The 22,733-nt window shown below is 36.1% G+C and overlaps 3 protein-coding genes and 2 non-coding genes across 6 annotated transcripts; 2 read left to right on the forward strand and 3 right to left on the reverse strand.

Annotated features, from left to right (window-relative positions):
- Window positions 1–9,616: 9,616 nt before the first annotated feature.
- Window positions 9,617–16,195, reverse strand: LOC114530634 (POC1 centriolar protein homolog A-like). Its single transcript, XM_028552227.1, has 17 exons — window positions 16,104–16,195; window positions 15,806–15,890; window positions 15,166–15,245; window positions 14,794–14,885; window positions 14,272–14,380; window positions 13,916–13,986; window positions 13,514–13,621; window positions 13,312–13,384; window positions 12,997–13,039; window positions 12,837–12,919; window positions 12,278–12,328; window positions 11,993–12,061; window positions 11,857–11,902; window positions 11,522–11,592; window positions 11,191–11,277; window positions 10,887–11,054; window positions 9,617–10,278 (listed from the first exon to the last, which is right to left on the reverse strand). Exons 1-17 carry the CDS (start codon window positions 16,116–16,118, stop codon window positions 10,174–10,176), a joined length of 1,356 nt encoding a protein of 451 aa, XP_028408028.1. The 5' UTR covers window positions 16,119–16,195; the 3' UTR covers window positions 9,617–10,173.
- A 303-nt stretch (window positions 16,196–16,498) lies between these two features.
- Window positions 16,499–19,894, forward strand: LOC114530633 (importin subunit alpha-2-like). Its single transcript, XM_028552226.1, has 5 exons — window positions 16,499–16,934; window positions 18,234–18,481; window positions 18,729–19,047; window positions 19,178–19,413; window positions 19,583–19,894. The coding sequence occupies exons 1-5, from the start codon at window positions 16,601–16,603 to the stop codon at window positions 19,868–19,870; spliced, it is 1,425 nt and encodes a 474-aa protein (XP_028408027.1). The 5' UTR covers window positions 16,499–16,600; the 3' UTR covers window positions 19,871–19,894.
- Window positions 19,895–20,365: 471 nt separating this feature from the next.
- Window positions 20,366–20,437, reverse strand: Trnad-guc. Its single transcript has one exon. It is a non-coding gene; the product is annotated as a tRNA-Asp (tRNA).
- Window positions 20,438–20,648: 211 nt separating this feature from the next.
- Window positions 20,649–20,720, reverse strand: Trnad-guc. Its single transcript has one exon. It is a non-coding gene; the product is annotated as a tRNA-Asp (tRNA).
- An 88-nt stretch (window positions 20,721–20,808) lies between these two features.
- LOC114530635 (RING1 and YY1-binding protein-like) lies at window positions 20,809–22,550 on the forward strand. 2 transcript variants are annotated; one of them, XM_028552228.1, is made up of 4 exons: window positions 20,809–20,915; window positions 21,254–21,367; window positions 21,897–22,007; window positions 22,232–22,550. In XM_028552228.1, exons 1-4 carry the CDS (start codon window positions 20,872–20,874, stop codon window positions 22,467–22,469), a joined length of 507 nt encoding a protein of 168 aa, XP_028408029.1. In that variant the 5' UTR covers window positions 20,809–20,871; the 3' UTR covers window positions 22,470–22,550. The 2 variants fall into 2 exon arrangements, with proteins under 2 accessions (XP_028408029.1, XP_028408030.1); XM_028552229.1 differs by lacking the exon at window positions 21,897–22,007.
- Window positions 22,551–22,733: the final 183 nt, after the last annotated feature.

Raw genomic sequence — 22,733 nt, forward strand, 5'->3', positions numbered from 1 at the left:
AATTTAGTAATTTATGCAGCGCCACATGTCTGGAACGGAAGAAAGGGTTAAGGAGGTCAACTCCTAAATATATTGCCTCACGCTGACACTATATTTTGAGTTGAAAAAGACAAAGTTAAACAAAGATTGAAAAAGTGTTCTAAGATAAGATCAGTCTTATTGTGGCTTGGAGATTTTGGTTTGGAATTATTTGTCATTATGCTTGTAGTTTTTGCCAATAATCATTTCTGATTGCACATCTATATAGACGTTTTATTGCATATACATAACATTGAAAGGATCCTTGGTTTGGTGCACTGTTATATTGAAATAAAACTGAACTGATTACAGAGATGTTATCGACACTGTATGATGACATGGTCGTTGATTTTAAAACTGATCCATCTATAAAAAAATCAGAATTGTGCCAGTGAGATATCTGTCTGTTTGTAGTAAAGGCTCTTTTTTATGTTTTAAGTTCTCGAGTTATATTTTTCTAATCACATAGCGCTCTTTGGCCAAAAATATATCCAAACTGGCACTCGGATATTCCTACGCATGATGATAAAAAATTTAGGCAGCTATGAAACTCTTGTGTGGAAGGCTCTTTGCCTTTTGAATTGAAAATACAGATGGACCGAAATCGTAATTATTTTCCTTTTCTTTCCTTACGTCCATTATATAGTCACTTTGGGACAGAACTATATGGGCCAATCGCCTGTTGACTCATCGATGAGAAAATGAGAATCAGGCGTTTATATGTGCAAGGAAGTAATTTTGGGTTCGGTTTAGGAACGGGGTGGAAAGGAGAAATCCGTTACAAACCATGAGTATAAAAATACGTCTATAATCAATGGAATCACAGTGCCAGGCCAATTCCTCAGTGTGGTTTTTGAATGCAATTCAAAAGATTTTATGATTTGTAAATCGTTTAAGGGAAGCGTTTTACAAATTGATTGCAGACCCCAGCAACTTGATTGTTTCCAAAAACACGGCCATAGTTCATATATATATACAGGTTCTTTTGGCCGACTGAGCTGAGTGCGTTCAGAACATAATCAAGGCGTGAGCTCAATATTGAAATAGTTGGGCGCTTCTATTACGCATTTACAACGTTTCTATATATAGTTTTCATTATAATAGAAAAGATGAAAAAACTGAGCGAACATGCATGATTAAATGAAAAAAAAAAAAGTAAATGCATATAGGATGGACAGTTAATTTTTGATTGTAAATTTCCCGGGCGATGCGGTACGTTTTTCCAATCATTCAGAATTACAAAACTTTTATGAATTCAAAGCATCTTAAACCCACGGAAAATGTTGCAACCACTTATCGTTCGCGCAGATTTCATACGGGAAAACATACCTAAACACTTAAAATTTGTGAACGACCTCAAATCGACCACAAATCCACAAGCTAGAAGGAGGCAATATAACAGTTATAATCAATTACAACATTAAAGAACCGCTAAAAAAGGATAGGCTTCAGTGGCTTCACCTGGAATTTTCCGCGACCTACATGCATGTAAAGGTAGCCAGAAGGCACAAGGCAGGGTCGCGACGTTCAGGACCAATATACGTGATGATTTTATCGGATTTTCTCGTAGGTGAATTAAGTGGTTGTTATAAGCCGTGAACAGGATTTTGAAATGAAAATCCTTTCGACAAATCATTTCACTTCCAGGTCTTTTCAACTAGGAACAAATTATAACATATCTAACTTTAGAAACAAGGATAAGAACCCAAATATTGGATTATATAATAGATTATTTTTATAGCTATAATCATTAGCTATATAATCGCATATTTCTAATAAATCTTGTACGCGAATACATGCATGCATTGCTATCTATAAATGACTTATAATATAAATAAAAGTGAAAGAACTCATTTCAATAAACCGCTGCATGGCACTATTATGTCGAAGTCCAAGAAAAGAACATGCACTTTTTTAGTTATATGACTGTCAGTTTTCACTTGCTGAAGATAAACACGAACCGTACAGACTTGTATTTACTAAACTAAAATGGCAGTCATTTTAAGTCAGTTCCTGTATTATCATGCAGATAAGCTACAATTTCAAAGAAGTGAGAAAAAACAACAAAAGTTGTTAATACATGTAAGGTTAAGACATCATCGACACCGACGCTGTTTTTCAAACATGTCAGCCCGCATGTTTTATTTGTATTGTGTTTGAGACCTGAGAGAACTCTTCTCCCATCCAAACTAAATTTTGCAAGTTAATCAGTTCCTGTTTTTATCTTTGAAGATATTTATCTGGAGGAAACCATCAAATATCTTCATATCGAGCGAATACTATATATAGTATGGCCAACGTCTATATTCTTTCACTAAATATGGTGAATATGGTTATATTAAAAACTTGATCTGTTGACGGATGCTACGATGTATTTTGACAATATATGGGTTTTCAAAGGAAATCATCAAATATACTAAATGCTCTTTTCAGAATATATCCGTTTCAAAGCTGTAACTTTATATGCCCTATTTATGTCTTATATAGTCTTGAATATTTTATTATGCATATTATAATAAATTTTCGCACTGCATGCATGTGAAAGATTTCTAAGCCTGAATTGCTTCAATTAAGCATAAACCGAAATCCATAAAACATGAAAAAAACTATAGGAACTAAATTTGTTTATTCCTTCTTGACAAAAAGGAAACTTAGAATTAACCAAAGCAGCATTTACCTAAAATAAAAGCATTAAGGAAATGAGCGGTTTAAATTTTAGCAGATTAATGAATATAATCGGAGCCCCATCGCGAGTATGAAAGGCCCTCTTTTTCCTAATTTCATTTCTTGAGTCCCATATAGAAAGTGCACACGTAAAACAAGCCACAGTATGATGCAATTTATGGTCTGTTAATTTGTAAAACGATCAATAACGACCGAAATTAAGTTTTGCCGAATTCTAAAGGCAGCTATACGAGTTTCCGTTTAATTGTTTTAGAACTTCAAGATGTCTGAATCGTGCCGGTTCTCGGTTGAATCGAGCTGTTGGTTACTAGAATCTCTTCCTATATCTTGCGACACTCAATTTCAAAGCTAAGCCGAAGGCTAAATAGGCTTTTTGCATAAAAATATAGAGTTTATATGGTTCAGTTTTCTTTCAGACTGCATGCATGCATGTCTTATATGATAACTTGAAAAGTTCAGAACTGATATATGGACACTGCTGTAAAGCGTAAGCGTTATACGTAGCTATTGACAATTATTGCATACGTCTAAAATACCTCACTCAAGTCTCAAGATCACTCTTCGACAGCGCGCTTATTATAAACCTTTGACATTGACCGCATGCATATGCAAGAAAAGATTAGCCACTTAATTCCTATTAAAAATCGGTGTAGTTACAATTTTCATTTCACAAATACCAAAGAATACGACCTAGACATATACTTGCCACAGGCACAGTGCTAACTTTATTTATAAACTATACACGTGAAGATAATTCAATTAAAAAGTTGTCCTTCCCAAAAACCCTCGACCTGGAAGACGCAAGGCGAAGGGTATAAGAGGTTACTGTTATTTAGACTCCTAATGTTAGAAATTTGACTTTATATTCCCTTCGCACGTGAGACAACTTAGAATAACAATAACAGACATATAGTTATACTGCATGGTTCCGAAGCCAATTTTCTGGCTTCAAGGGTAAGTCAACATCCCTTGGCCTGGGCGCATTCAGAGTTCACGTTTTCAAGACAATCTTCACTGGACATAAGCTAATGTAATGTACAGACCTAAAAAAAAGTCAGACCTAGTTCTAAAATGACAACTTTTTATGCTTAAAGGCGCTATCCCTGGCGGGCTCAATACGAATTTGAAAACTGCATGATTATAGAAAAACGTAAATGTACAGTTATTTTAAACTTATATATCTATAATATATCTCGCAGAACGATAAATAATCGAAGTATATACCAAAATGAAAAAATAAAATGTTTGGACAATTTTGGCTATTGGGAAATATTTATTACTAAGACACGTATGACGTCAGTCAGTGGGTGTGCGACTATATTAATTGGGTCGGGAGACATTCTATTACGGCCACTTATAGGAGTGAGAATAAGCAGGGGTCTAAGTAAGCCGCGATTGACTCGAATGAACAGCCAACTCACAACAAATTGCATGCTATTTAGGCCTATAAAGATTTCAACCCTGCGGCTGCACCATGTGAACATAATATGATCTGAAGGGTTTGTATATGCCCTAAAAATCACGGGTGGTGCCTGTTCCAAAACAATTCATGCATGCATGTCTTAACGCAATCCAATATAACAGGGGAGCTGGCGTGGCCGCTTCTACAAATAACTAATTGTCATCAAAAGCGGCCGAACGTCTACCTAAAACTGGAAAATTTCGACCTAATGGTTTGTTGATACGATCCAATTCACTTCTGACGTATGCAATCTAGTCTGCTATTGATAAAGCAGTACGGTATTGGCTTTAGTTGGCTCGCTGGCAGTTGCTGCCAATTACATTGCAAGTCAATAGACTATAATAAAACATCCATCAGAAGTTAATCAGATCGTGCCCTTGACTTTCATCTGATCTGCTAAGAAATTATTGACCAAAACGTCGATAAGTGTTTTCTTTGGGTATTGCGGAACTACATTGATTTGATGATATGCTTCAGTGCATGCTTGAACGAAACTCGCGATATCACCGAGCCAACGAGATGCATCATGGAGAAGATGAAACCAACTACACTCAATATGCTGATAAGGAATAAAGAACTTATGCCAAGAGTTCGAAATACATTCAGTACCTATCTTTCTATCAGTTTCGGGACGAGAGAAAGCGGAAACATACGAGGAAAGACACGCGCCAGCACGCTTTAGCACATGCATGGGATTTATTGGATAGAAGATCGCAGCGAAATATTGTCATTTTAGTATAAATAGCTATATAAACATGGCGAAAACATGATTCTCGAGATGTCCGATATTTGCACTACACATGCAGTATAGGGATAAAAATATACACAAACAAGCTTGCGATGCACTTTTTATTTTACTTGTCAAGCACCACAAAATGTAAGCGTAGTTATTCATACGTTTTGAGAGTAGAGGAAGATGATATGAAATAAATTTTACCAAAGTGTTATTTTTTAGGATGCATTTATAACGACGTTTTGGTAAATGATTTGGAACTTGACCGCACATGAAAGTGATCACTTAATTCTTCGACCTTCTCGGAAATTTGAAGTACCTACTTAGAAGTTATGCGGAAACGTAAATGACATTTTCCGACACATGTCTCGTGAAAAATCTTTGTATTCAGTTCAATGCAAGTAATATAGTTGGAATGGTTTGTGTCTGGGAATGGATTATAATAACTTTGGTTAAAATTATCAAGGCGGGTGACCATTCTATATAAGCGCCCTAACAAACCCACAAGTTTCGCTTGGCTTATGCGGGAATATTACTTCGGAATTCATCTTTAAAATTCACACTCCCCGTATGAAATCGCCACCTTTTCCACAAAAGAATCACTTTTTGGTAACAGTTGGTTGTTAAAATAGAAGGAACCGTACATAATTATTTATGACTTATAATTACCAATTTATAAGGAACATTGAAATAACTGTAACCCATACAAAAAATACCCTATTTTATGAACATTTTCCGACCAAGATAGCTTCGATGGAAACCATTGAATGGATTTGTAATTCGCTGTTTATTGTTTCGAGATATTGGTTACAGAGCATTGGTGTAGAAAGAGTACTTAGGATATCCTCTACACCTGAATAATTACAGGACATGCGCGGTAATATAAAAATATGGACCACATGTTTGCAAGGTGACATCACCAATCATCTTATCTCGACCTACCGATCTTTATGTAACTGGATATCAAAATATTGATAATAGAAATTGATAATTGATAATCAAAATATTGACAAGGGAAGTAACAACCATAGTCACTCAGATGACTAGTCTTCAAATTAAACTGATTTAACAGTAAACCTCATTGCGATAATAATTAGGAGTTTGTTTGATATAGTGAAAAGATTCGTTTCTTTCATATTTAAAAGACGAGATTGATAAAAAATTTACGAAATCTCTTAAAACAACAATTACTATATTTAGGATGGGCACGATAATAATGGACCCGGAATATAGACTAGAGGAAATGTGTAGTGATGTGTAGCACCCGATCGAATGTTGGGAGACGGCTGGGGGCAATTCACTGATGTAGAGCACACACAAAATAGGAGTACGACGTGAGGGTGACTGTCTACCGTGTTGTTTAAACAAAAAAAGTAGGGTGTAGGAGGGCCGTCCACTGTGGCATGTAATAGAAGGGCTAATGAGAGGAGTGACGGGGAGTCGTCCAATGTACGTAGTGGTCGGAATCATGAGACTAAGGGCATGGGTAGTGTTGTATATGAATCACCTCAGGGGTGTGGCAAAGTAGAGTGGCAGCCTTTACGAGGGCGAGAGGCTATCCCCGGTTGTACAGCATTGTACTGCTAGGGGGACTTAAAGGAATATTGAAATCATTGATGATTCGAAACCTCGTTTTGGCTAAAACTTCAAGTTAACACCTCACAATACGTTCAAATATCGTAGTGACTTTGACATGGAATATATATCAGTGGAGATTCACAATGCCGTAAACGAAATAGTGCGGGAACTTCATTCCTGCTATATTTCGTATTTATAGGTGCTAATTTGCCTTTACATTTGTGTAATATTACACATTTTCTTAGTGAAATTGAGGAAATAACAAGTTCCAATATCTACTTACTTACAAACGTCAAACTGAGTAATGTTTTTTATCATAATGAGATTATCAGGCGAACAATACGTGCATGCAGGAAGCACCTTTTGGCATGAAAGTACATGTTTATTCAAAATATGAAGTTGATCACATCCCACATGCAGAGTTGACTTTTGTGTGTTGTACCAGCTGAGAGACTGGGCCGACCACACTACTCGTGCTCTCAAGGATTAGTACGTTATTTTCGTATAATTATGTGAAGCATGGGACAAATTCAAAAAAATTCTCAAAAACCGAAAAAAATGATAAGAAAAAGTTTATGTCCGGGCAAGAAAAACAAATGAAAACTAAAAGGCAGGAAATTTCCGCTAGCAAATGCACGGTACGTCATCACAATATCCCCGGGGATTGTTCAAATCAGTTTGCTTACGTGGGGGTATTTTGAAGTTCCAAACTTCTAAAACCGGTGAACTATATATATATGTATGACGTTCTCAACTTCTAAAACCAGCAAACTATATATGAAGAGAATTCACTGTCTAAAACACGTCCATCTGGTATATCATAAACAAGGGTATATAGCAGACGAAATAAACTGATCAAAGGAAGCCTTTTGCCCAATATTTCAACAGTTAAGGAATAAGTAATTAGACTAATGATTTCCTTTACATAATATAACGACATATTTGCCGGTCTTCAAAGCTAATGTATCATGTATTTTTGGTGTGAAAATTACGTCAAAGTTGCCATGTGGGATGACTTTCACAAAAGATTTCCTTGTTTTGACTCTAATACCATACATTCTATATCATTCTAACATCTTTGAAATCTTCAAAATAGGGAAAAACAATTTGATAAAAAGAGCTATTCAGTTTTGAGGGGCTATATACTGAACAGTCAGTGAAATTTAGGTAGTTTAGATAATTAATATGTATAAAAAAATGCAGTTTCATTGGGTGCAGAGTAGGATATTTACTTATGTGAAACCGCCTGCATGTGACATTGCATGGGATGACTTGGCATACCGTAAGAGAATATTGGGAGTCACATGCTTTGTTTCTAAACGAAAATGTTTTGGCATATATTCTTAGCCAGGAAATCTCTAACAGCACTTCCTTATCAAAGAATTTGGGTGGCATTGTTATTTTCCCAGGCAAAATAGGATATCTAATATATAGGTATTGCCAGCTATCGCTTTTAAAGAGAATATTTCAAAGTAAAACTTGTTTGAATATTTCAAAGTAAAACTTGTTCGTAAAACTACGATGTTTAGTAATTGTCCATAGAATTTTCTATTTGTATTAGAGGGAAGTATATATGAATTAGTCACAAACTTGTCAAATTGGAAAAATGAATTAGTCAATTTACAACCTGAAAATATTGCAATCGAAATTCAGTTATAGAACTATATTTCTCTTCGAAAACGAAATCACAACGTTTCTTAATTATACCTATAATATCTATTGAAACATCGCGACATTTGTACTTTTTAAAGGCTGCCAGCAAAATTTTCACACACATTTTAATGACACGAGTAAAATTTATGTCAAACCGGAAGGCTCTACAAAAGCTGATCTATAGGATTAGGCCAGTTCTTTATTTAATAAGGATAGTCTTTGAAAATCTAAAATGTAAAGCTCTTGGCCCTCTCTCTGTTATGCTTCAGCATACCTGACTGAGTCACACGGCTTTTGAGATGTAAATGAAACACTTCGAATTTGAAGCCAAGTTATTGGTGCAATATCGAGGAGCGTTTAAAAGACCTGGAAGTGTGAATGTTCTTATATTTCTTTGTTAGTTTCATCTCTCACCACCATAGGATTATCCCACAGAGGTGTGTAAACCCGTCATTAGCCGAATTTTTGAAACCCAGGGTGAAATTTTATTATTCAGAACAGAGACAATGGCGAATTCAAGTCGCTTAGTTAGCGTACTTGATTTTGCATTTCACCCATAATGCAAGACGAGCTCGCGCGCGTGACTTCCGTCATCCTATTCCCCCCTCACGCTATATGTTCACGAACTCACTTTTGTGTCCTAGTATAGTTCTCGAATATAATTTCCAGTATTGTTGTCACTACCCGAAAGAAAAACTATAATTCATCAAATATTAGTTCAGTTAAAGACTTTAGTTTAACAAACATTAGTATTGCTACAGACGTTTGCAAGATTTGTAATGTTGTTGTGTTGCACCGAATATTTTTCTTTTATTTCGAAAGATAAAAAGTCCTTCTAGATTTTCTATATATACATATCCTGTTCCGCCCATTTACCATGCGACAAGTAAATTATGCACTTACACATAGTTAATTGCGGTTACTTGTGGAGTTGTGGTGATTTGTGAGGCGACTGTATGGCGACTTCTCGCGCGTGTCTGGATCGTGATGGTAACGAGTGGCTCGCTAGGAATTATGCTTGACCACACACAAGTGTAGTATTATTATCACATGTTATTTTGAGGCACTTGACGAAAGATTATTCGAGACTTGAAAGTGTATCGATCGCTAGCCATTTAATTATAGGGTTACTGCATGTTTTTATGCTGTTCTGAAGCAATTTAATGCATGAGGTTTTTAGATGGAGGGTTCATATTAAAAGAGGGGGCGAGGTCATTATGATGTAGATAGGTGGGTGCATGGAGGAATGGGGGGATGCATGGATCAAAACAAGGATCGGTTGATTGTGAATATGACTCAGGTGAATAAGTATTGTGGTGGTGTTATCAATCGGGCAATCTGAAAAATTTTGACCATAGTCCAATGCTCAAATTAGTCCCTTCTATATCTGTGTGACTTAAGGATGGACATATTGGAATAATAGAAGTTAAATTTTAGCTATACTCACTGTGTATGGACTTTAATTAAAAATAACCGGGATTGGGTAAGTACTGAGATCTCAATGGCCCCTATGAACAACTAATGTAATTAATACATTTGAACATTAATACATTTTAATATACACTTATATATACATATACATACTTGGTAGTTGTTACCAAGCCCTCCCGAACTTTTTCTGAGGTTACTTGAGGTTACTTTTTCGATTTCAATTTTCCAGGTTTGTTTCGAAAACTAACGATAAGTCGTAAATTATCGAATTTTGTGATCAGAACTTCAAAATAGACCTTTCAACATATACACTAAATTTACCAAAGCGTACTTTTAGTAAATTTAACGTTTATTAAAAGGATTTTTCAAAACCAAATTGAAACCGAGATAAACATTCAAAAACGTACCGGTTCATGCTTTGCACGAACTAAATCAGTGAAGACATCAAAATGAGCTTTAAACTCCAACTTGAGTTGAGGAGATAGAGTCAAGCAATTCTTGATTCTAGCTTGTAGACCGCTACCTATCCAGCTGGTATATCGCGATCACGATCTATGACTTAGCGACTAACATTACCAAATAGTGCCACTGTACCTGAAATCACTGATTGTGTTTATTCGTTTGGCCGAATTTGCAAAGTTATTTTTTGCTGATTGTCCAAACATTCCCTTAATTTGTCTTCAGCCATCGTCAATCTTTGCTCCAAAATTGAAACAGTCTTTGAAAAAAAAGAAAAGAGGGTGTATAATTTAAATGGTGCAGGCGAACGGGGCACCTTGCGCAGTTGTGACCTTTTATAGAAATACTTGAAAGTCTATATCAAGTATCTCCAAAAAATTTTTTCAAAAGATTTAGCCTCTATAACTATTAAACGAAACATAGAGAATTATATATATTAGAATAACTGGTGTCGTAGAATGGAGCATGAAAAGGCACATCATATAAAGTACATGTATACGGTATACAAAGTTAGTTAAGTTACAGTATATGAAAGAAAATATTAGAACAAGAAGGGTATTAGGAATAAATGGTGTGGCAGGTAAGAGTAATTGGGGTGAGATACAATAGAATAAGTTGATTTTTTGGTATGGATGATAGTTTTTGGAAATAATGGCGGATTGCTCATTCTAATACGCTCTTTAAAACGTATTTGGACAATTAGCAAATCACGTGACCAAATCCCACAGAAAGAGAGTCCTGGGAACGAGGTAGACTTGTGTAGAGAGCTTCCCGCAGCTACAAATTGTAATTTAACTGCACTGCAGAATATATATACCACACTGAAAATGCCATTGGTATACATCAGAAGAGTTTATGATAGCATACCTGTGTCAAAACATCAAGTTGCCCAACGATATGTTCCAACGTTGTTGCAAGTTGCGCAGGTATTTCTCGTCTTTCTAAAGGAGTGGTGAGCGGTGCTTCCACTTGATTGGGAGCTTGTTTCGGATGCCTCGCCTCAGACCTCGTCGCCTTGTCCATCTGACTCACCTCCTGAGAAAATAACTAATTTGTAGCTTCTTCACTGACTTTCTTTACATTTTAATAGAATATGACTATTAAAGTCGGTGAAAAATCGCAAGGGAGGACGAAAAGGAAATGTGTAAGTGTAAGCAGGTGGTATACATACTGTGGGTATTGAAAACATGGCAGGTGCAACTTCCACAACCTCTGGGTCATTCAATGCCATATTTTTAGGTTTCGAGGGTGCGTGAATCTGAGAAAATCAATCATTGAATACTATGATACATGGATGATGTGATTACGAGGCGAGTGTGATTGGCTCTACGGTACATGTTACTTGTGTTACATGCTGCCCTTGCTTCTGGAAAGAATCATCAGGTAACAACCCATTTTTGAGACTTTGATCAAGAGACCCCCTTGTCTCTTCCTAGAAGCGTTTTCTTCCAGCACTCCTTATTTATGAAATTTCTGTATTTCACCTAATCTTTATTTCTCACCTCAGGTGTGGGTGGCGGATCATGGCTATGTTTAGTTGGTGTTGTCACTGTTCTACGACGCGAAGTCAGAACTTTAAAATAAAAAATATTTTGAGACCAAATGGAAATGTTGCCTGTAGGGTTGGAAGCAAGAAGAGTACTTCTGCTTTTTGCTATTTGCCTCTTCGCCCATAGTAACTAAACTATCATGAAATGTCGTTCACTGGTATCCCTAACCAGGCATGCAATGTTAATAGTTACCCAAAACGAAAAAAGTTAATCAGGGTTAAGTGCCTTTATTATTGACATTCAGAGATGACTTCGTCTGTTTAATTATTTTCTTTTAAGTTGGGTACCTTCGCTGTAGTCCAGTTTATCGAAGTTAGTTTTCCAAACCATAACCTTCAATTACAAAATACATTTAAGACGAACTAGTTAGTAGAGTATCAATAGAATAATAAGAAGACGATTTGTACTACTTATTAGCTATACCTGTTCATCTGAACCACCTGAAGCAAAGTATTCACCATTTCTTGAAAAAACAACGGAATTTGCCGAACCCTAATATTCAAAGATGAACTAATGTTGTATATTCGTGTTGTGATCATCATCGTTATTGTACTCAAGAGGATATTGATGTTGTATGATTTTGATGCTGTTTTTGGTTGTGTTCTTTAATTATGTTATTTTTCTGTAGTTCCGTGTTGATGTTGTTCGCGGGTTGCTGTTGCTTGTTTTTTCCTTATAATTGATATTTTGTTTATCAGTTTCTCTAACCTGGTGACCATGTAAGGTATAAAACAATCGTCCTTCCATCAAATCAAGAATCTAGGTAAATAAAAAATATCAGTACAGCACACAGTTCACACACCTCGATTAACAATCCATTGATATACCACATCAGGACACACCTAAGGCCGCATATGCAGGAAATATTTTTTATTGTAATATTACTGTCCCCCTAAAGAAATATGGGATTACAGAGGTCCCTGATCAACCATTCAATCATATTTATATTTTAAAAACGTAGCTACCAAAAAACTACAGGCTTAAGTGGTGTATGCAGAAACACATAACCAGAAATGATCCTCTCCCTGTTTACACTACACTAAATTTATCAGCACGAAATGACTAATGGCTATAAGAATGGTACCGGACTCAATGTTATCCTGCCCAGGCTACCCACAAAAAGGCCGAGCACGGATGAAAAGGGTTTACGGGTATCTATGTTTATCGTGCTGGGCGAATAAATTGAGTGTAGTTGGTGTAGTGTGAATGGGGATCATGACTAGGCATTTCAAATAATTTTTCAACCATGCAAACTTTATGATTGTACCTTCAAAGTGGTGTCGGAAGAGCTTGTTATCATGTAATTACCAGACGGATGAAATGAGACGCTATTTACGGCGTTTGTGTGGGCTGAAAAACAAAATAATCAGAGAGCAATCATGGTCTGCACTACCACCTGCATGTTAGAAAAAAGGCAAAAAACAAACCTTGATAGTGTTGTAGAAGTTTGTTCATTCGAATATCCCAAACCTATAGTGGGTAATAAACCACATAATAGACCTTTCTTATAATGACGTCAAACGCGGAAAGTCGGATGTTACACGAAATTTGATTGGCTCCACAAAACTATCGAGTCAATCAAACATCGTGTAACATCATACTTTCCGCGTTTGACGGCATTATGAAAAAGGTCTATTATTGACATGAACCCAAGAAAACCCACCTGGCGTCAAACAAAGTAATTCATAAAGCAGGTTACTAGAATGAAGCAGGTTACATTAAATTACTGTAATGTTAAATACCTTAACTGAGTTATCTGAACTACCAGTTCCAATGCAAGTGCCGTTGGGATGAAATTCCACTTCGTTGACAAAACTGTAAGAGAGATCGAATAACAGAAACAATTCAACAACCTGTTTTTCCCGCCACCAATTTACGTATATCTTCAAATACATAAGCAGTAATATCAGTGTTATAATTTATAACAATATCATCGTAACCTACCCTCCATGCTCATAAAATGTATGAACACTCTCCTTGCTGTTCCGGTCCCAAAGTCGAACAGTTTTGTCATCACTGGCTGAAACAATCAGCCTCCCATCAGGTGAAAATCTACAAAATCATAAGCAATATATATAAAGAAAACACGAATGGTACATGGCTTATCCTTTTTCCGAGTTCTGACTTTAGCAGACTACTATAGATCTAGTTCAACCGCAACCATACCAGACTAAACACAACCACTGATCATTGAACAAATTATTGAATTAATGCTGTATCCGCTCTGGAATATTAAGTACTGTATCCGCTCTGGAATACATGCATGCAAGGGCAAACAATAATTGAAGAATATTACTGAACACTATATACAATAGACTGACATGTTCTAAAAAAACATTCGCTCACCTAGCGCATCTAACCCAGTTCATATGAGCATTCAGCGAAAATTGAAATTTCTGTCGATGAACTGACCATACCTAAAACAAATTTAAAGTACTTTTCCATGTAAAAAATTACAAAATTACGACTTAAGCTTCTTGTAGGTAAAATAAATAAACACTTTCGCGTTGTTTTTTAGACTTAGGAATCACTTTTGTGTACATATCAAATACCGAAATTTCGTGGCTTGGCCATATCACATACGTGAAATGGTGTTAACTATGCATATATCACGAACATTAAAATTGAAAAATGAAATTTTGTTGTTTGGCCATACAATGGGGGATCGAGTTTACATGCACCTAACAGTTACTGTAACAAACCTTAAGTGATTTATCATCTGATGCAGTAACTAAAAATTGCCCATCGTTTGAGAAATCTACACTTCGTACTGTGGCCGTGTGCGCTTTGAAAACTGTGCTCTCGCCTTTACTGAAAGTGAAGTAGACAAATGAATGAATGAAAGAACCGTTTGGTTTTTAAGTATCAGTTGTGCATCTATTGGGGTAATGGGTTATGACCGCGGTGAGTCTCTAGCAAGATCTGCTACCATTCCTGGTGCAGCCTCCCAAATCCAGGGTTAGAAGTGTTGAAAGGATTGATTGAGAAACGCTGAAGGCAAGTTAAAGACAAGTTGAATCACGGTTAATTAAAGTCAGCTTTAAATTCACTCCATGCGGGACAATTAAATCATCGATCTAAGAGACCACGGTCTAGCGAAGTACGATAGAAATTCACGCATCAATAAATGATGGGGACCACGTACCTCGCTCAACATATCAACACATAAAGAGATATCATAAAGTAACTATTACTGTTACCTTGTGGAATAAATCAATACTTACACACTAGGCACCCAGAGTCGGACAGTTTTATCACGTGATGCTGACGCAATCAGATGACCAGATGGTGAAAATTTTACAGAGAGAACAGCATCCTATAGCGATTAATAGAATCTTATTGGCTGATCACTGCATGCTCTATTTATAGTTACTTGTCTAAAATGCAGACATAGCTTTTCTCCCAAAGCTTCATGAGTCTGTTTTAGTGTTACTTTATATAGTTATGTGTATAGTCATATTGCTTATAAATATGGTAATGAATACATGAGCACAACACTTCTTTGCCTCTTGTATGTAAAAATCGGTGAGTAAGCAAAGCAATCTTCACCACAAAAATATACGGTAAACACTTATATAGAATACTGCCTTCAGTACCTTGTGTCCAACAAAACGATATGCTCGAAGATGGGGTTTAAAGTGCCAGATCATCAGACATGAATCCATTGAACCACTGACTATACATAAATGTTTAGGATATGAGTGTATCTTTATTGATAATTTATATAGCAGCACCTCATCTTGCATTGTGTGCACATGCAGAATAAAAATTATGGCAGTAATTTAGTCATTCTCATGGTAGAAGATTTAACTTGTTAGTGGCAAGGACCAGGGTATATATAGACTGATAGACATATCATATAGGTACAGTAAATAGACAAAATCACTATTCTTACAAATTTTCAATTCAAGTTGAACAAAGAGAGGAAAGGCAGTTAACACAAGGCACCAAATTTGGAAGGATATAGGTTGAAATATTTGGAAATTTTTAGTACTGTATCAGTTGGGAAAAGTGTTCACAGCTCCCTCGCTAAAAAATAGGCCTGTAGGCCTACAAGTTTATGCTTTTTTTGCATGAATCTAATACACAGTCATTCTGTAATTTCATCTGTAATTTCATTGTTTTTCAAGTTTCAATTTCATTGTTTTTAACTGTTTTTAAATTGGACTATAAACAGCTTTTGTACAGCTAGCCCTAGGAGTGTAAAACTGTAGCCCATGTAAAGTGCAAACCTACCAATTTGCTTCATATTTGGATTGAAATCAACAGATGTCACTATATCCCTGTGTCCTTTGAAATGTCGCTCCATCGTTGGATCCTCCTGGAATAACATTTATACACATGCAATGAATGTCTGCAGTCATATTGTGTTTTGTCACGCATACATACATAATTTTGTCTTGATAATTAGAAAGGTTTTGTAGTGTGTATGTGTGTTTACCGTTGCATACAAAAGGATTTAATTATTAAGGATACTTCTGACACATACTTTGCAAACTCTATACATATATACATCTATGCATTTTATACTTACCAAGCTTGATGCCATACTTAAATAGCGAATGTAAAGGCTTAACAGGTCTAAAGTTTCATACAATCTTTATAAACAATTATTTCAATTTTCAAATATGGCGCTCAACAATATCATAGCGACAATTATAATTTCATGTAAGGATAATTATAAGGGCTTCGGTACAGTGAATATAAGTATGACTTTAGTGTACTTCTACAGTTTAATTTGATGCTAAAATTAGAATTCTTGCTAGGAAAAATTACTTTGTAGAAGAAAGGGGTTATTCGTAAACTACTTGGGCGGTCATTTTTAATATATTCTTTGTGGGGAGAAAGTCAGAATTGATAGCGAAATGGAAGTTGCGAAATATTAAAAGAGCTCGCAGGCTCGCTTTCAATATGGCGGAATTGATAAGATATCTTTATTAATATGTTGAATATTTAGTAAAGTAAACTAAAGCGCATGAACAAAGTGATAACTGCTAAGCAGTTGAAAAAGAACTGATGTCCTGTTAAAATATGGAAAGGAAACACCTATACAAAACCGCGTCAGAAACGGTGGACAAACTTCGAACGAGAAAGCGAGAGGAACACAGTGATTTAAGAAAAGAAAAACGTGATAAACTCCTAAGTTTAAAACGATTAAGATATGACGAAAGTAGTGAAGATAGTAAACATTTTAATTTAACCGTCGAAGACGTTGTTTCTTTGTCCAGAACTATACAAAAGCGTGGGTCAGATAGTTTAGATACTTTAAGAAAGTTGAAAAGAGGTTTTACTCAAGACAGCTTGATTGTGGATACGTTTGTGACCCAGGATGGAGCCTTACAGTCTTTAGTTAGGTTATTAACAGGTAATAGCTTAAAGTATATAGGGCATTTTAATTGTCAGCAATCCATCAAGACAATAAATTATAAATATGACAAAATCCACCTGTCGATACCATATATTACCGACACAGTGGAAGTTCCTGGAAGAACGCGATTTGCACTGCCGTTGGCATAAGTTCCGAAAACAAATCATGCCATTGCATGTCGTTTTTCGAATACAGCCAGTGTCTTGACTTTTGAATCAACACACTTGCTGTATTTGAAATGAGTTCACCCTGGTTTTAAATAGTTCACAAAGAGGTCGTGCTTCAGATGAAGCTCCTTTTTTGTCCGGATACATCGATCTTAAAATCACCCACTTTTCGAAGAGGTGGTCGGTCTGATTGAAACCGGATAAGTTTTCTGCCAGCTTTGCCGACTATAAAACGCGCAAAATTGTGAAAACAACCAGGATACGGCGTATATAAATAGTTTGCTCGTGAATAGTTGGAAGAAGTAAAACTATAATACACCCCAATCACAGGTTAGGCATTACCAGAAATTTGCGACATGATAATTTGCATGTATACTAATTTGCATTTAACTTTCAGCATAATGGTCTTCAACTTTTACTATAAAATACATTAGGTAATTATACAAAACTTAAAAATGCCATTGCCCTAGACCTTGCCCACTGTTTGCCGACCTCTAGATCGGTAGAGCAGCTGTTTGGAAACGTTTTGGTGACAGAATTCTTTAGCTTGGGCATTTCTGCATTCTGCCAAGTTTAAAGATATATTGCTCAAAGTTTTGTCCGTGTTCTGTCCACGAACTTTTAAAATCGCTCACATTGATTCGAATATTTCGATTCAGATAGTTGATAAATTGACGTATAATGCACCAAAAAAATAGTTGAAGATATTGTCTTTCGTATTTGTGTATAAACTTTCTTGTACGGCTCGGATTTTTACTGCAATCACTTTAAAAAATATTATCAGTCTTATCTGTAACTTGAATAATACGAAGGCTATATACCCATTTGTTCACAATCATTTGGCCGAACGTAGAAATACCTAAGGTAAGTAATTCGATCAATAAAACGTTAGGAAACGGCTGTTTTATTGATCCAGAGGTCGGCAAACAGTGGGCAAGATCTAGGTCAACAGCATTTTTAGATTTTGTGTATTTACTATATGTATTTAATAGTAAAAGTTGAAGGCCATTATGCTGAAAGTTAAATGCAAATTAGTATATATGCAAATTATCATGTCGCAAATTTCTGGTAATGGCAATTTAGTGAGGCATACAGTGCGAATGGTACCGTTTTTTTTGCATTTCCAAAGGCATTGATGTTGATCTTCAAACTGAGGCTGCGTGGTGTTTCACTAATCTCGCGGGATCCACGCAAAAACATGCAGTACGCATTCTGAAAGCAAGCGGTGCTTACCTAATCACATACCTCAGAGGAAGCAACGTGTTACTACAGGACCTCTGTGCATGGACACTGGGAAACCTTGCTGGAGATTGTGAGGAGTGTAAAAAGATCATTATGGATCAAGGTGGTATAAACCCCCTTGTTCACTTACTTAGAGTAGGTATATGGCTACATTTAGCCTAAATAAACTAAAGTACGTGTCTAAACCAACGAGAATCACAAATTCTACAATCATGCAATTTCTACATCTACGACCAAATAGTTCGAATTAAGTTTAGTAGAATAGTAACATTGTACCGTGTAGGCGGAACTCTAAATAATTTTTGAACTCAGTAACATGTGCACAATATATTCACCGATAATATTTTTCACATATATTAAAGATATATTTAAAATGTTTTAGAGTTCGTTTTCAAACGTGGTGCAGTCAGCTTCATTTGCTATCTGCAACCTGGCTAGAAGTAACGATGAACAAATCTTTGAAGACTTGCGAAAATCAGAAATTGGCACAATCGTTTTTAACCTTTGTAAAAATATCTCAACTTCACCCGAGGTGGTAACTGAAATGGCCTGGATTCTAACGTACATGAGTGCAAGTACTGAGAGTGTAGAGTATCTTTACTCCTGTGGTATTAGCGTTGCATTTGTTGTACAATTATTGGTGAAGTGTATTGAATTTCCTGACTCCGTTCAAGTTGTTACACCACTCGTCAGAACTTTAGGTAATTTGTTAAGTCTAATTGTCAACTATGAGTTTCATTGATATATGGTATACTGTTTGCAATGCCAGCTGTTTACATGTGATTCTTTAACTGTGATCGAACAACTCTCGAACTTTCGTATCTTCACCAGGAAATATGTGTAGTGGTCCAGATCAACGCGGCGAAGAGGCACTCGGCGGTGGTGTTTTGCTAAAATCTATAACGTCACTGCTTTCATCATCCTGTCATCACGTGAGAAAAGAAAGTTTATGGCTGCTATCCAACCTTGTTGCTGGCTCAATGCAGAATGTCAGCGATGTGTTGAATGCAGGTTTACTGCCGGTGGTTGTCCAAATGTTAGATGGAGCTTTCGACATTCGCAAAGAGGTTAAGAGTTACTGTAGAAAATACTTTGATAATTCTTAAGTTTTCACAGTAAAGTTTTCTAACTAGAGAGCTCACTTTAGTCCAGTCGGATAAATGCGAAATGTCGTAACAAGTATAATAAAGTTCTCTTTAAAATGATTAAGTTTTAACGTTTAAGTTTCTATTTTAGAGCATTATTATTCTTTTAAACATCGCACACAAGAGTGAAGAAAATTTTCGTGAAATCATAAATCTCGTCACAATCGAAAAGTTCCTGCTACTTCTAAAATCACAAGATAACGAACTCTGTTTTTTGGCTTTACAATTTTTTGAAATGATGCTTCGAACTTTCCCTGAAAGTCGCGAGGCTTTCGAAAAGACACAAGGCGTCTCCCATCTGGAAGCTTTGCAGTATAACAGAAACGATCAAATATGCCAATGTGTTAATGATTTAATGACGGCATATTTTGACGCATAATGAGATTGTATAGCTTTTATACATAGGATTACAAAATATGATACTTCTTAAATCATTCTCGTAAATAATGGTTGAAATAATGTAGAAATGTGTTTTATTTGTCTCTCGGGGGTAGGATCGGGGAAATGTACTCCCCCTTCAATTTTCAGTGGTAAGAACAACCTGGAGGGACCCTGGTTGCCCATCCGAATTTTTCTTCATTTAGAAAATGCCCCCTGAAAGTTGAGTTCTCTTACATTTAACTTGACAAGCAATAAAATACTCCTCCCAACCTCGCAGGCCAGGCTCTTCTACCTACGCTTCAAGTCGTCCTTACGAGATCAGAAATTTGTAGACCCACGATGCCCGCGCACAGGCTGAGATGTGAGGTTATTGTTACGTTAATGCGTTTCAATAAAAAAATTACTCAAAATAATGGATCAACTTGTTGAATAAACCATTTTGTAAACTTATCACATATCTAATCTTGGATGCGAAAAAAAAATATTAAAAAACCTCCCCGGCGGGGAATCGAACCCCGGTCTCCCGCGTGACAGGCGGGGATACTCACCACTATACTACCGAGGAACCCGGTGATACCGCCCTCAGAAAAAGGGATTAAAAATGCTCTCTTTTGAATCAAGACAATTTGATGATAACATTATTGAAGTAGAATTTTTGCCCAATTCGTCAGTGAAATATTCACTGACTGTTAACATTAAAATTCGCTAAAACAAAGAAGATATTAATTTTAAAAAAAAGGGAATATCTCCCTTAATTTAAAAAAAAAGGAAAATATCTCCCCGGCGGGGAATCGAACCCCGGTCTCCCGCGTGACAGGCGGGGATACTCACCACTATACTACCGAGGAATCTCGTGACCGTACGTAAAAAATTAATGTACATAACACTATGCTTTGTTAACCATTCTGACTCTCATTTTGAAATCGATCCCCAAGTGTAAAATGATCACAAACAACGTGCTCACAGACGAAGGCAAGCCTCCAATCGTGTTGCAGGCAAATGGAAACAAACTCTAATATTTCTAACTCCAACAGCCAAATCGAGTAAGTAGTAACAATGATTTACAGGATAGTTGTGACATTTTAATTTTTCTATTTAATAAAGAGCCTTTCAGTGCGATATTTCTACGATTACTTTGGAGTTTTGGCACATTTTCAATTATACAACAATGCTATACATTTTTTGAAAAATTCAGGTCCCAGGGGAATAAAAATTGTTGCAAATTAGTTGCATTTGTAACAAATGAACGTCATTTATGGTGAATTAGTAAAATTGGTGGCAAATTAGCCAAACTATTTCGATTATAACGCAGGAAGTGAGCTTCTAAAATGTGTTTAATTTTGCGAGAGCTCCCTTGAATGTTGCTCCCTGTATTTTTTAGCAACGGAGACATTTTGGAAGAGCCGTACTGGGATTGCAGCGTCTGTACCTACAAAAATAATCCTGAATCCTTTAAGTGTCGAATGTGCGACGTACGTAAAGGCACTTCAACTAGGTAAATATGTAGGTGTTTCAGGAATATATTCTAGACAGGCATGTAAATCTGTGCTCAACAGGTGTTACCTATTACTAGTTCGCATGTACGGAATATCTGAAATGTTTTGTAAGATATCGATGGAATGTCGTCTAGAGTAATAAAGTCTAGATAAACTGTGGATAAACCAGGAATGGCTATAAGTTGATTAATAACTAATGGTACTCTACATGGATATAAGTGTAGTTAATAGTGTTAGAATTAGGTATTAAAGAGAATTAAAGGTGCTGGGCAATAGTTTTTATTTAAAACAGATTCATGCCTCATACAGAACTTGTATCAAGGATTACTTATGTAAGAGATACAAGAATAGGTTGGTTTGGCCAGGAAATTACAGGTGGGAAGAGGTGAATAGATTAGATCAAGGGATTAACAAAATATTACTTACCCTACAAGCAGGAGGCTTTGACTATTTAGGTTAGGTAAAAGGAAAATTAGACTTTAGTATGGAATTGATACAAGGAATCAAGGATCGTATTAATCTCACTAGAAAACCTCGGCTCAACCAACAAATTGTTGCCCAACAAGTAGTGCAAAAATTTTCACCAGCTACTGTAAACGGAAAGAAACTGAACGGAAAGAAAATGCCTCGAAAAATAAGGTTTGCATGTTATTTATTCATTTTTAAGAAGGAATTTTGTCAAATCAATATTATGTTCATTTATGATAAAAATAATCATAAATGAACAAACAGGCAATACAGCTCAGTTAATAGGCCATCCTAAAATAGACATTGTTGATGTTTTAAGAACTATATAGAATGCATTATTGACTGTGACAGCCAGTAGTTCAATGCTTAGCAGAAATGGTTATTTCATCCCGTAGGCCACGTCTAAAGAATGTTGACCGCAGCAGTGCACAAGAACTTTCGGTAACTGTTGGAAACATCACAGTCACTATAACAGACTATAAACTGTTACCTGATAATACATTATCTGCAATATCAGACTCACTATCTCATTCAACATCCAGTGAATCACTTGATAGTTCAGGTGTTTCTTCAGAACAGGTTGCAGAATCTAATGGTAGCAAGAGAAATGGCACCATGTCTTTAGAGACCTAGCAATCATTTACCTTTCCACATTTGATAAAAAATGTAAATAGTAATTATTTATTGATTTATTTTTACACCAAGTCACCAATATGAAAGAATATCAAATATATTTGTAAATATTGAAATTACCTGTTTTATAATGTTCGGTGACTGTTTTCTTATGCTGCCAAAACTTTGCATAGGTTATTTAATGTTTCGGTTGTTTGCACTTTTGATTTTGTGGATAAAATCAATTGTGGACGATGGCAATGCCCGAGGGCATCTTGCAATATC

This window comes from Dendronephthya gigantea, unplaced genomic scaffold, assembly GCF_004324835.1.
Source record: "Dendronephthya gigantea isolate DGI-Jeju-01 unplaced genomic scaffold, DenGig_1.0 000064F, whole genome shotgun sequence".
Classification (NCBI taxonomy): Eukaryota; Metazoa; Cnidaria; class Anthozoa; order Malacalcyonacea; family Nephtheidae; genus Dendronephthya; species Dendronephthya gigantea.